Here is a 13,475-nt window from a genome sequence, read left to right on the forward strand (position 1 = left end):
ATTCACCATTTTCCCCCCCATCATGAGTGATTACTTAAATAGGCCAGGGTAGAGTTGATCAAATTACATTTGTTATCAAGAAATAAAAAGTAAATAACCTGAATATGGTCAAATGAAATACAGTTTGGGTATGAGGAAAGGATAAAAGGGATATTGGGGTGATTATAAGGTGATTGGAGGAGGAATGAAGGTAAGGGAAGGTATAGAGGAGGTAAAGGAAATGGGGTATATAGGAGAGGGCAGCTCAAACAGGTTTATTCCCAGAGGCTTGAGACAGAGGAAACAGGGAGGAAACTAGGGCCAGTAAGAAATGTTTAGGTTTGACTGGAGGGTTTCTCTTGTTAGTTTCTCCAGTCTCTTGAGGGAGGGGTCGAGAGGGCTCCTCCCTGCCAGTCCAACTGATGGCTGGAGGAAGTCTTGAGGTAGGTACTTCCTGTCAAAATGGATACCCCAGTTCTCTCAAGAAATAAAAGAAAAATGATTCCTTCCTCTTGAACCCTTGTCTTAATTTTCAACACAATGATTTACCAGAGGGTTTGAGTAGGTAACAAGGGGCTTTATTAATAGCAGGGTCAGTCAGAAGGGGAGGGAGGTTCAGGGTTTTCTAACTGCTGCTAGGGAGAGGGATGAGGGTGGGGGATGGGTCTCGGAGAGGTTAGACAGAGAGAACCCGGCTTTCCCAGTCAGGAAGATTTGACTGCCTTTTAAGTAAAGTCTTTATCAAACCTAGGGGTAACTTATTTAAGGATACTCCAATTATCTAAAGAAACTAAAACCCCAATGTTTAATCACCAAGCCCTCCCTTCCAACCAGAAACCAAAGGAAAATCAGGGAAGGGGAGGGATGGAGATGGGAGATCAGGGAGAGGTCCAGAGAAATGAGACAGGTCCAAATTTCCCCAAAACAAAATAAGCACAGGCCAAAGCCGAAACGATTAGGCCAAAGCCGAAAGGCCAAAGCAAAAGCCTCCAGCCACAGCGAAAGCCAGAAGGCAAAAGCCCCTTCAGTTGGAACTTCACCTCTATTTATAGCTTTAAGTTCTAACTGACTTTCTGAACATTCTAAGATGTTTAACTGACTTTTTGTTACTGTTAGAAATTACAGAAGCAAAAAGTTTCTGTTAGCCACCTTGCATTACATATTTCTTCTCTTTTTTCCATTCTTCTAATTTAGAATTGATTTTGCATTTTTATTTAAGTATATGGTGTTTAAAATTGATCAATCTGTTTGTGTGTATGTAGATATTTTGTGTTCTCCATATCCAGTGGTCCTCAACCTTTTTTTTTTTTTTTAAAGGAAATGAGACCTCTCAAGTCTGAACTCTTTTTTTAAATTTTGGGTCACATTTTCTAACTTATTTTCACTTACCTCTTTGAAGCTTGAGATATTCACTGAGGTTATTGAGTGTTAAATTGTATATTACCTTTATTTTCTGAGCTATATCAAGTTCTTCACTTAATTTATCTGCCTTAGATGTTGGCACATAAACTCCATCATTATGATGGTCTTTTAAAACGAAAACAAAAAGAAATGTTCTTCCTGAGCACTTCATTATGAGGCCAGTGTCCCATAAAATAGCATTCCATGTTGCCTTTGGAAATATATTAATACCAATACTACTGTTTTTTTGACTCTCACAAGTCTTTTGAACTGTCTTTATTTTAATGTCAACTTCCTTTTGTCTTCTGACTTTGTTTTTAGTGAGAATATCAGTTTTTATATGGTTGAGAATTCAGTTGTACTCATAGGTACATCTCACGTTTTATAATATACAGTACTAGTAATTCAAATTTATAGACAGCCAAAAAATATATACTTTTCTTCCATCTACCCTTTTCTGTAACATGATGACACTGACTGAAGAAGAAACCCTATTTTCCAATGGCATAAAATTAATGGTAACAGTTTGTATTTTTTAAACTTAAGTATTCTTCCTTTGTATGAATGTTTTGATACAATTCTAATGCTTAGAATAAAAATGCTTTGGATTTTTGTAGCCAGCTTTTAGAATGTAACATTTTTAAGTTCAGTTCTTCTGAATGAATCCAGTAATATATTTTACATTAGTTTTAGTGATATTTTTTCTTATTCTTTCTTAGCTTGGTGATGTGATGGTAGATATTGCAAGCAATATCATGTTGGCTGATGAACGTGTTTTGTGGCTTGCACAGAGAGAAAAGAAAGCTTGCAGTAGGATCGTTCAGTGTTTACAGCGAATTGCTGCATACAGATTGGCAAACGGAGCCCATGTATATTCAACTGTAAGTTCATATGCTATACCAACATTTTATTTTAAATTGTAAGCCAAACCCCTCAGTTGTCACTCTTTTGGAAATAGACTGCATTTATTTTTCCAATTTTGAATTGACTTTTTCAATAGCATTTTTAATAGTCTGTTTTGCATTGGAATCATATGATTAACAGTACTACAAAAGCATCTGTTAATCTCTGATTTGTGTGACTCTGTACCTTATCTATTTCAAGTGTTTTTATTAAACAATTAAAAACATTAGCATTAGCTTTTCCTTTGTCTTTTGTTTACTTTTTTTCAGATTTCATTGTTTGCCTTCTATTTCCTAATATTCTTGGATTTGGTTAATATATATATATATATATATATATCTGAACTTCATTAATATCTCTTGATCCCATTCAGATCAAAGCATTTTTTTTAGTGTGGTCTTATGTAGCACTTTTAGACCATATGGGAATCTTGTTATTTTAAACTGTCCTTTTATAGAGCTCCATTGAAATTGCAGATTTCTTGAAGTCAACTGATTAGAATTACCTGCTATTCCCTATTCCTTGATTGTGCTTTCTAGGCTTTTATGCCTTTTCTCAAATCACTTCCTTGATGTCCTGGAATAAAAAAATTAGTGTTCAATAATTGCTTCTTTGTTAGGGAGGCCACATGATGTGGTAGCCAAAGAGCAGGTTTCAGAGTCAGACCTGATTTGCATTATGACCTCTGACAAGTACTGGCTTCGTAAACCTAGTCACAACTCATCTATTTTCTCAATGTCCCATGCAATTGAGAGATATAGAACAGTTGCTGGTTTGCATTGATAGAGGGAGTCCCTTATGTCAATGAAATCAAAGAAACAGATTTTGCCTTTTTGCCAAAATGAAGGATCTATTAGGCTATCATTTCTTTAGCCTTCTTAGGATGTCTTATGAAGAGACGTCATGATAGCCATTGTATTGGTGACTGTAAATTTTGCCACTCTGTTTGCAGTTTCACCACTGAGCCATCTCAAAAGTTTGGTAACTCCCATCTTGTTTATTTTTCTGTATCTGTTTTGCTCATGTACTACTACTGCGTGGTCCAGGATCTCCCTACCAGATAGCATAGAGATAGTTTTGGAGTGGGATTATTATTCTTTAAAATACTGAGTGAGACAAAAACAACTAACTTCCTTTCTCTCTGGGGGAGATTCTTCAGTGAGGGTGGCAGATTAGATTAAATGATTTCTGAGACCAAGTCATAGGTTCTGTCACTGGAAGCAACTTCAGAGATATAGCAGTAACTATCTTATCCTGTGGTTCAGCAAATAATTATTAAGCCCCCAGAAGATGCAAAGCACTATGCTAAATACTGTGGATAGAAAGAAGATATGAAAAAGTCTTTGCTGTCAAGGAACTTACATGGGGCTGGACATCATAGATCATGATAAATGCATGCAAAATAATTTTTGATTGAGGAATAAGGGAGGGATTCATCTTCATTTTCTTGAATGTATCTCTTACAATCTGATTATTAAGCTGTATTCAATACATTATTGAAATATATTTAATTGGAATGTTTAACTAGTAGTTTTTTTCTTTCCAAAAACCTAGTATGTTTTATTAAAAGGTAGTACAATTTAATGTGTTTTATATCTCAGATTATTTTATAGTATTTTTCCCATGACATTAACCTTATGTAACTAATATTTGATTGAATTTTAAAGTATTCACCAAATATTGCTCTGGAAGCATATGTCATTAAGGCTTCCAGTTTCACTGGAATGACATGCACCGTATTCCAGAAAGTGGCAACATCTGATCGGACAGGACTTACTGATTATGGAAGAAGAGATCCAGATGGAAATCTAGATAAGCAGCTGAGTTTTAAGTGCAATGTTTCAAATACATTTTCAAGTCTGGCGCTAAAGGTAAGATGCATGATATTTTACAGAAGTATATACTTTTCTTTACAGCTTTTATCATTTCAGCAATAAGGTAGGAATAAAATAAAGGCCCAAATTAAAATGCAGTGGAAGTAAAAGTGATGCAGATCATTGAGTTTAGGAAAGGTTTTTTTTGGCATGAGTGGGCAATGTATGATCCTGGCCAAGTTTCTTCACTTCGCAATGCTATAGGCATTCTTGTGTGATTTTATGTGGACAAGAATATGCTGTCCTACAACAACTGGCAAAAAGGGTCTCCTCTCAGCAATGTATACCACTGCAAATCATAGAGCCAGTCACAATTACTTATATAGGACAAATTTCAAAAAAGAAATCATGTCTTATAGTGGCAAGCAAAAATAGAAACTGAAAATATTATTTAGCCTAATCTAGGTAACTTCCTTATGGGCATGGTGGCCACCAATTTTTTTTTAATCATTCATTTTTATCATTAATTTTTTTTAAAAAAGAGTTCCAAATTCTTTCTCTCCTTGCTGCTTCTACCTCACCCATTGCAAAGGCATGCAGTATATCAAAGTAAATGAAAAAAATATGCTCCACTCTGCACTCAGTTTGTTAATTCTCTGGATGTGGATAGCATTTTTCATCATAGGTCCTTTGAAATTATCTTGAATCAGTAGAGTAACTAAGGCTCTCATGATTTTTCATTGTATCTGGTTTTGCTCACTTCACTTTGTGTCATTTCATGTAAATCTTCCCTGGTTTTTCTGAAAAGCATGTTATTTCTTATAGCACAATGCTATTCTATCACAATCAAATACTACAGTTTCTTCAGTCATTCCCCAATTGATGGGTTGCTTCTCAATTTCCAAATCTTTGCCACCACAAAAAGAGCCACTATAAAAAATTTTTGTACATATACTACTCTTCCCTTTCTTTGATCCCTTTGGGATATAAACCTAGTAAAAGCAAACATAGACCTAGTAAAAACAAAGCAGATTTGTAAACCTTTACAAATAACAAATAAATTTACAAACAAATAAATTATCATTTCACCTCCCTTTTTCCATCAAGAATGAAGAAGCATTTGTGGAAAATATCTTATGGTTATTAGGCTATGTCTTTATAATACTTAAATTTTATATTACAGTTAAGTTCATATTATATCTAACTTCAATCTGTTTAACACTGAGAGTTGCTGGGGGTAGCTGGGTAGCTCAGTGGAGTGAGAGCCAGGCCTAGAGATGGGAGGTCCTGGGTACAAATCTGACCTCAGACACTTCCCAGCTGTGTGACCCTGGGCAAGTCACTTGACCCCCATTGCCTACCCTTACCACTCTTCTGCCTTGGAGTCAATACACAGTATTGACTGCTACACAAATAACACACAATACGCAGGACTGCCACACAAATAACCATTGAAATCAGAAGTAAAGGAAGACTATGTTAAGGAATCATGCAGGTGGATTTAAAATTGAATTTCTATCTTAGTGTAATCAGAATTAGAAGTTACAGATTAAAATTATGACCATATTTATCTATTTTAAACATAGTATAAAGTAGGATTTCTACTTGCACAGAAGAGAAACATTAAATCCTCTGGCATAGATTTATTAATGTCAAGCCAGACTTTAGAAAGAACTATTCTGTTACCAATGGTACATATTTTAGATATATCTATAGTGCTCTAAAGTTACAAAATGTTGTGTGTGTATAATTTTATCTTCATAAGAATCCTATGAGATATTTAGTATAATTATTATCCTGTTTTACAAAGGAGAAAGCTGAAATCTCAGAGACTTTATGAACTGTTCCATGTCACATGAATTTTCAGTTAGCTGTAGAGCTGAAACATACGCTCTTATCTTCTGATTCCATTTCCAGGTCTATTTCTGTTTTACTTGTTATATACCATGCTATAGAGCAGGGTAAAACTTATAGTAGCACCTAAAGTCTATGAGCAGATAGATATTGGAGACTTATCCAACTTTTTTTGGGGATAGGTAAATGTAGGAACTTAACTAATGTTAACAATATGAAGCAGGTTATATTTGATAATTTTTGTTCTGTTCTTTTTGCAGTCTAATAATTATTTTAATTGACAAAGGGTATCCTTGGGTTTGGTTAGCATATGTGAATGCTTTTTCCTTTCTTCCTACCTTTTTTTAGCAAGGCACTGATAGTTGTCATTTATTTTTTGAGTTTTAGAGCATAGCTGTGATGATCAGGAAGTTGTCATACAATAGGATTAGAATTTTAAGAAAAATCAAAGTAGTAGGATGGTTTAAGCTTGCTAAGGTTTTAGCATATTTTTAGAGCAAATTTACCATTGAATTTAAAAATTTTTAAGTTTAGAATTATGTGAATTGGATAATATTTGCTTTTAAAATAAAAATGCAAATATATAGAAATTATTCTGGGCATGAATAAAAACAGACAAAAATGTTAACACTTATCTTTTGATAAGCTTGTATTTTATACTTTGAAGATGATTTTCTTTTCTTGATAGGTCTTCGTTTTGCTTCTCTATAATAAATTTTAACTTCATGTCTGGGTTTTTCCTTAGTCACCAAGCATTCATTAAATACTTACTTTGTGTCAAGTACAATGCTGAGTGCCAGAGATACAAATAAAAGCAAAAAAAAAATTAGTCCCTGCTCCCAAGGTGCCCACAGTCTAATGGGGAAGACAGTGTGCTGATGGCAATGTACAGATAGTTTGTTTACATGATGATTTTCAGCCAGCAGAAGGAAGGCATTTATATTAAGCTGGCTCTGAAAAGACTTTCTGAAGCAGTTAAGAGCTAACTTACAACTCAGAGGAAGCCAGGGAATACCAGACATGGAGATGAGGAAGGAAATAATTTCTGGCATAGTGAAATAAGCAGTGAAAATAAACGGAATGAGGAGATTGACTGTCTTGTGTGAGGAGCAGCATCGATCAGTATCACTTGTTTACAGAATAAGCAAATATGGTGACTGGTTGGGGATGAATAGAGTATAGGAAGACTGGGAGGGAAGAGGAAGATAGATTAGGAAGGACATTGAAAAACGAACCCAAAAAATTCATAATTGATCATGGAGGTGAATAGGGAGCCATTAGAATTTATTGAATATGCGGAACATGATCTGACCTGCCCTTTAGGAAGATCAATCTGACAGTTGAGTTGAGGATGGCCTAGAATGGGGAGAGATTTGTCTCAAGGGAGAGCAAATAGCTGATGCTCTTGATAATAATAAGAAAATTGGAAGAGGTACAATTTCCTCCAATTGGGAGACTGCATATGAAAGTTTGTCTGGAAAGCAGATTTGGAAGTCATCACTTTGCATTTCATTTAATTTTGTTTTCATTTAAGTACATATTAAGTGCTTTGTAAGCATAAAATGCTATATTATTGCCCTTTAAAGAGAGAGATGTTTTAGACCTTAAGCCCAAAGAATTTTCCCTTAAATCAATTCAACAAATATATACTAAGTCCCTTTTATGTGCAAAGCACTATGACTACAAAAACTAAAATCAGAAAATTCCTCTCCTCATGGAGCTTAGATTCTATTGAAAATGCAGAATTTTCTCTTCCTCCTTGTTGGTTATGGACCCAATTCTCATAAAGAGATCAACTCACCTGTTTTTTCCCTCTATATGAATTGTTGAGTTGATCTCTTTATGAGAATTGTGGATCTTATTAAAGATGACCTCCGCTATTTAGAGATTTAATACAATGAATACAGTGTTATTCAAACTCAAGGATATTGGAAGGATTTCAACTTGGATGGAGAATCATTTTACTCAGGTTCTGGGTAGGACAACTTCCATGACACTGAAAGACACTTGCTTATCATTTGTTTCTGTATAGCATACCTTGTTGGTGGTCAAAGAATTACTGAAGAAAGTTTTCTCTGTGTTTCTGTATTGCAAAATATTGATAGTTTTGTATGGGAAACCTTGCTACAGGAGAGCCTTTATAAATAGATCTTCCTCTACCAAGTCAGACGCTTTTTCTTTTTCTTTTTTTTTTGTAATCAATAAACATCAGGATTATTTTTCTTTATGCTTTGCAGTCATCAATTGTATGGCTGCAAAATTGTGCTCTGCAGTAAAGAATTATTTACTGAACCCTGTTTGTTTCTTTGTGTTTTCATCAAGTTCCTTTGCTATGTGCAAAGAATATTCTCAATTTAATTATGATGTTACAATTACAGCTATGATTATCTCACAATATAATAGAGAAAATATTATTTACACAGATAACTGTAATAACAAAAAACCTTTAAGAGCAAAGAAGTCCATCTAGGCAAAGTGCAGCAGAGAGACTTGAGAAATAAGAAATACTTTCCTTGGGGTCGTAAGGAAAATTTTTATGGGACAGATAACCATTGAATTGTGCCTTGAAGGAGATATAAATAGGAAATCAAGGCTTATTAGAGGGGGAAAGATAATTGCAAAGATATACTGAAATGTTTGAGTATTATACATGCTATTTTCCCTCTTATTAATAAAAATAAGAATCATCTTCACAGTAAAAGCTTTATTTATCAATTATAAATATCTATGACAATCGTATGTTGTCTTTTAATTTAATCTAAATGTATTAGAGGAAATCTGTTGATGAATCAACATGTTATAAAAGTTATTCTAAACAAAGCAGGCCTATTTTCTTCCTTTTAAAATAATCATCCTAGTTTTATAGTAATTTCAAAATTGAACCAGACCTTGAAGATTTTATAGATGAGGAACTACAAGGATAGGGGGATTCTATAGTGGAGATTGCCTTAGATCATGTAAATAGTTACAGAGCCAAGATTAAAACCCAGCTCTCCTGACTACCAGTCTATTACTCTAAAAAGCCTTTTATAAATGTATACAAGATATTTATTATTTCTACTTTAGCTGTCAGGTATTTATATAGGGGTTATGAAACTGATTAAGCATTATATTTATAAGGAGGCATGTTAAATTATAATAGATAAATTTGTAATTGTAGTCTACTCTAGCTATTTAATAATTAAATTTTTAAAAGTAAGCTTTAGATATTTCTTACATCATCATAGTTATCTTAAGTATACTTCCTCTTATCCCTACCACACTTATCTCACATAACAAATAACTCCTCTAGCACTGCCTGGATAAATTCCCACTGGCACTAGAAAAGTGGTGGGTACTAGTATGTGGAGGTGTTAGGTCCTTGGGTCTCCAAATATAACCTTGTTGCTAACCACAAGGGAAATGAAAGATGCTGAATAAGCCTGGGGGCAATGAATAGATTTTTCTTGTTGTTTTTTAACCACCTTTTGGATTCTAGTTGTCCTTGACCTGTGTTGGTGAATCTGTGGCAGGTATGCTGGAGGGGGATGCTCCCCTCCCTCTCTCCACCTCACCTGAGGGCATTTCTTCCATTGCTTGCCCCTCTGCCCAGCAGCCAAAAGAGATCACTTCCTCCCTCCCCTGTCCCAGGATAAAGCAAGGGACTTACATGCTGTGTGAAGGTTGTAGTTTGGTCATTTGGTCTATAGACTATGGAGTGACTTTATCTTTAGTGTTTCTATTTTTGAGAGGTCATGGGGATCAGGAGAAGTATCTCATCTGCCATCTTATTGCTTTTGTAACCTCAAAGTCTTAATGATGTGTTTTATTAATATTTGTTGAAAATACAGGATCTTAGGAGATATAATTACAGTATTCACTTAAATTTGTTGACTAAAGCAAGCCATACAAAGTAAACTTAAATATTAGGAATAAAATACTTTTTTATTTCATTGCTATAACTACTTATATCAGTGTAGATACCATCACAGTATTTTAGTAGACAATTATTATAAGTTTCTGTAGTTTTCTAAAATTGATCACTTATCATCCAGCCTTCTGGTGACAAGCCCATCTCACCTTAGCCTGATTCTCAGATGTCAGATGGACATGGCTAACAGATGTACATGATAACTTTTTAGAGTCTTTACAGTAGTATGATTGTAATGGATTACTATTGTGCTATAAGAAATGATGAGCAAGATGTAAAGACTTTCAAGAATTGATGCAAAGTGAAGTGGCAGAACCCAGAAGAATATTGTACATAATATTATTTGATGAACAAGTGTAAATAACCTAGCTATTCTCAGCAATACAGTGATCCAAGACAGTTCCAGAAACTCATGATGAAAAAAATGCCATCCTCCTCCAGAAAAAGAACTAATGGAGTCTGAATGCATATCAAAACATACTGTGCTTCATTTTCTTTGAAAGTCTGTGGCACTGAGTTCTTTAATAACTTTTCTGATCAACTCCGCTATCACTGTGCCTTGAATGCAGGGGCATTTTTTTTTTAAAGAAACTAACTAAATTTACTTCTTTAGAGCTTCAAGTGATATACTTGAACCTTAACTAAATTCTAGGATATGGTGACTTTTCTTTCTTTACCTTACTCATACCTTCTTCTGCGTTTCATGATTGTACACTATGAAACGCGAAGCTCAAAGCATATTTAATCTTTTCATTTTGTTTTCATAGGAAAATCACTATTGTATACTGTTTTTTTTTTGAAGCTTTTGAGATCTTCTAATGGTTTAAGTCATTTTTAATACATAAGCTTTAAGAGCTTGATGCTGTTTAGAGATATAATTTCATGACTTCTAGTTCACTTAGAACAATTAATATTCATTCTTAGCACTGATCCCCTAGATCAGTGATTCCCAAAGTGGGTGCTACTGCCCTCTGGTGGGTGCTGCAGTGATCCAGGAGAGTGGTGATGGCCACAGGTGCATTTATCTTTCCTATTAATTGCTATTAAAATTTAAAAAATTAATTTTCAGGGGCTCTAAGTAATATTTTTTTTGGAAAGGGGGCGGTAGGCCAAAAAAGTTTGGGAACCACTGCTCTAGATTAATACTTGATGTTACTATTTGTCCAAGCAAAGAGATATCCATTTATCCTGTTAAATTTTTTTTCTAATATGATTTTTAAAAATCCATCCAAATTCCACATGAACTACAGATTTAAAACTGTTTGGTTATAAATTTTTGTGAAAAGGTTTTTTTGGAAGTTTGAATTAGCATTTCTCAAACAATTCACAGAACATTGCAGTTCAGCCAAAATATAATTCAAAGATAGACAATAGGAACATGGAACAAATCTGTCTGCTTTGCCAATCATGTCAGTCACACATAATATATGCTTGCATCCAATGCAAAGGACATTGAAGACTGGTAAAATTGATTATGTGGTTGAAAAATGGATTTCTTCTTCATCTAGAATTGGGTCTTTGAACTCATTCAACAATGTTTATCACTTTTTTTTTAAGATTCAGAAGTTTTATGTAAGAGAAATTACATAAATTTATAATATTTCTTCTTTAGTACATCAGTGGTTCTATGATTTCCTTAATGATGTTACTTAACTATATTACAGGTATATTATAGATTAGTTTGTTCCTTCTCTTTCTATTATTTCATCCTCATGTCTTCTTATAAATCTTTCATAAAGTTTTTGATTTATTAAAAATCACAGGCATCTTTATTAACAGACTATTAAAAAGATGATGATGATAGAAGCCTTTAGTTCATTCTTCTATAATAAGATTGTTGATTCCATTTTCTCTATTACCAGCATCTCCACCTTCCACAAAATATGGAATCTAAATTTTTTTCATTTCACCTGTGATGAAAATAATTTGAAGGCACACAGGAAAGTTGTTGGCAATTTGGAAGTGCTTACCAACAGCATAGATCTCATGGTTCAATATTTCCATGCAGATAATTCCATATTTACCAAGAGGTAAATTTATAAAAGGACATTTATAGTCAGGTCAATTCTCCATTTCTTCATCTTTCCATAAGCACATTTGTAAATCATATTCTCCACAGACTTAAGGTTTGAGTAACCTCATACAGTGGATAGTTCCATACTCCCTGCTGAGCTTAACAAAAGTGCCATTGAAGATTTGACAAAGACAAAAACTGCAGTATTTTTGGACATTGAGCTAATACCATTGAAACTTCTAATTCTAACAAAAGCTAATTTGGGTTCCACCAGTACATGGTAATTGCTAAATTCATGTGGCATTTCTGATCAGTTGAATTTTGCTTCTGTTCATCTGTCTGTATTCCTTATCGTAGATTTTAGTTCTGTGACTTAACCAAACTTTTTTTAAAATTTAAATAACTGTCTTCTTCTAAGGGCATTTGGCCTTTAATTCTGCAAAATCATTTTCAGGAAGCAATGATGGCAGCTTCTGCTACCCCTGCCAACTTTCCATTATTCTAGCTGGAAAGTCTTCCCTAAACAATTTCCCTAAAGCATACTGGTGTTTCTTTAGATGTTTTAACATTGCATGTGTGCCATTGTAGTACTTTGGCTCTCCATTTGTTATCCCTGACTCCCACTGCATAACTCACCTTCTTTTTCTCTCTTCATTTGCTGAGTGATATATTTTATTCTACATCTTGAATACAAGTTGTAGTTGGTACTATTCTATAATATACTTTTACCTCCCCTCACACACACTCTTTCATTATTCATTGAATCGTTCACAATTTTGTTTCTTCTGAGATTGCAGTGTTTTATGATCTTAAATCATATAGCATCACCAGGAGAATGGTTTTGTTATAAGAAGTTTAGGATTGATTACAGTGATATACAATTTCCCAGATCTAATTCAGCCTAATCTTTCCTTTCTGTTTAGTTTTTTGCTTTGTCATTTTTGCATCCTTTCTCTAGGACTTAGGTACTATGATACTTAATTCAGCGCTCTCAATTGCATGTCATAGGCTGGTATTCTTTATCTTTGGTTTTCCTGTCTGGATCATTAGGCTGATCCTTTTTAAATAGTAGTAATTCTTTAATGTTCTGATACTTGATATAATTAGCATGGTGTTATCTACAAGTGAAAGGTTCTCATCATTGATATGTAGAATTCTTTTATTAATTTTTTAAAATTTCATTGACCACCCTTCATAACTTTGGCAAACAACTTTGGTTGAGCGTATGTCACTGTTTTATGTCTTACTTCATATTGGTAACATATAGTAAAGAAGTCCTCTCTCTCTGCCTCTCTCTGTGTCTCCTCTCTCTGTCTCTCATTCATTTTTCCCCTCTGCCCATGTAAAATTTTACTACCATTGTCACTGAATTTCCTGATTAATTTAGTTCTGTAGGTGATAGGGTTCATTGAGTTGTTACTGTGCTCTCTGCCAGGAAGAAATCCATATTTTAATAGGAAAAATCAAACTAAGAATGTGAGAAAATTCATTTGGTATGTATCTTAATTCTTGGAAGGAGAGGTTGTACTTCTCATTCTAGTATAGTTGTACAGAGTAGAGTCTTTTGATTTATTATCATTCCATGTTCCTGCTGAAATTT

At 34.1% G+C, this 13,475-nt stretch overlaps 1 protein-coding gene across 1 annotated transcript in view; it reads left to right on the forward strand.

Annotated features, from left to right (window-relative positions):
• The window catches only part of ADGRA3 (adhesion G protein-coupled receptor A3), a 175,040-nt gene that overhangs the window by 134,405 nt on the left and 27,160 nt on the right, over positions 1–13,475 (forward strand). The window contains exons 11-12 of the mRNA XM_044681394.1: positions 2,100–2,261; positions 3,951–4,154. Coding sequence (XP_044537329.1) covers positions 2,100–2,261; positions 3,951–4,154 — 366 coding nt within the window. The remainder of the gene's footprint in view (positions 1–2,099; positions 2,262–3,950; positions 4,155–13,475) is intronic.

Source organism: Gracilinanus agilis, chromosome 6 (genome assembly GCF_016433145.1).
Source record: "Gracilinanus agilis isolate LMUSP501 chromosome 6, AgileGrace, whole genome shotgun sequence".
In the NCBI taxonomy this organism is placed as follows: Eukaryota; Metazoa; Chordata; class Mammalia; order Didelphimorphia; family Didelphidae; genus Gracilinanus; species Gracilinanus agilis.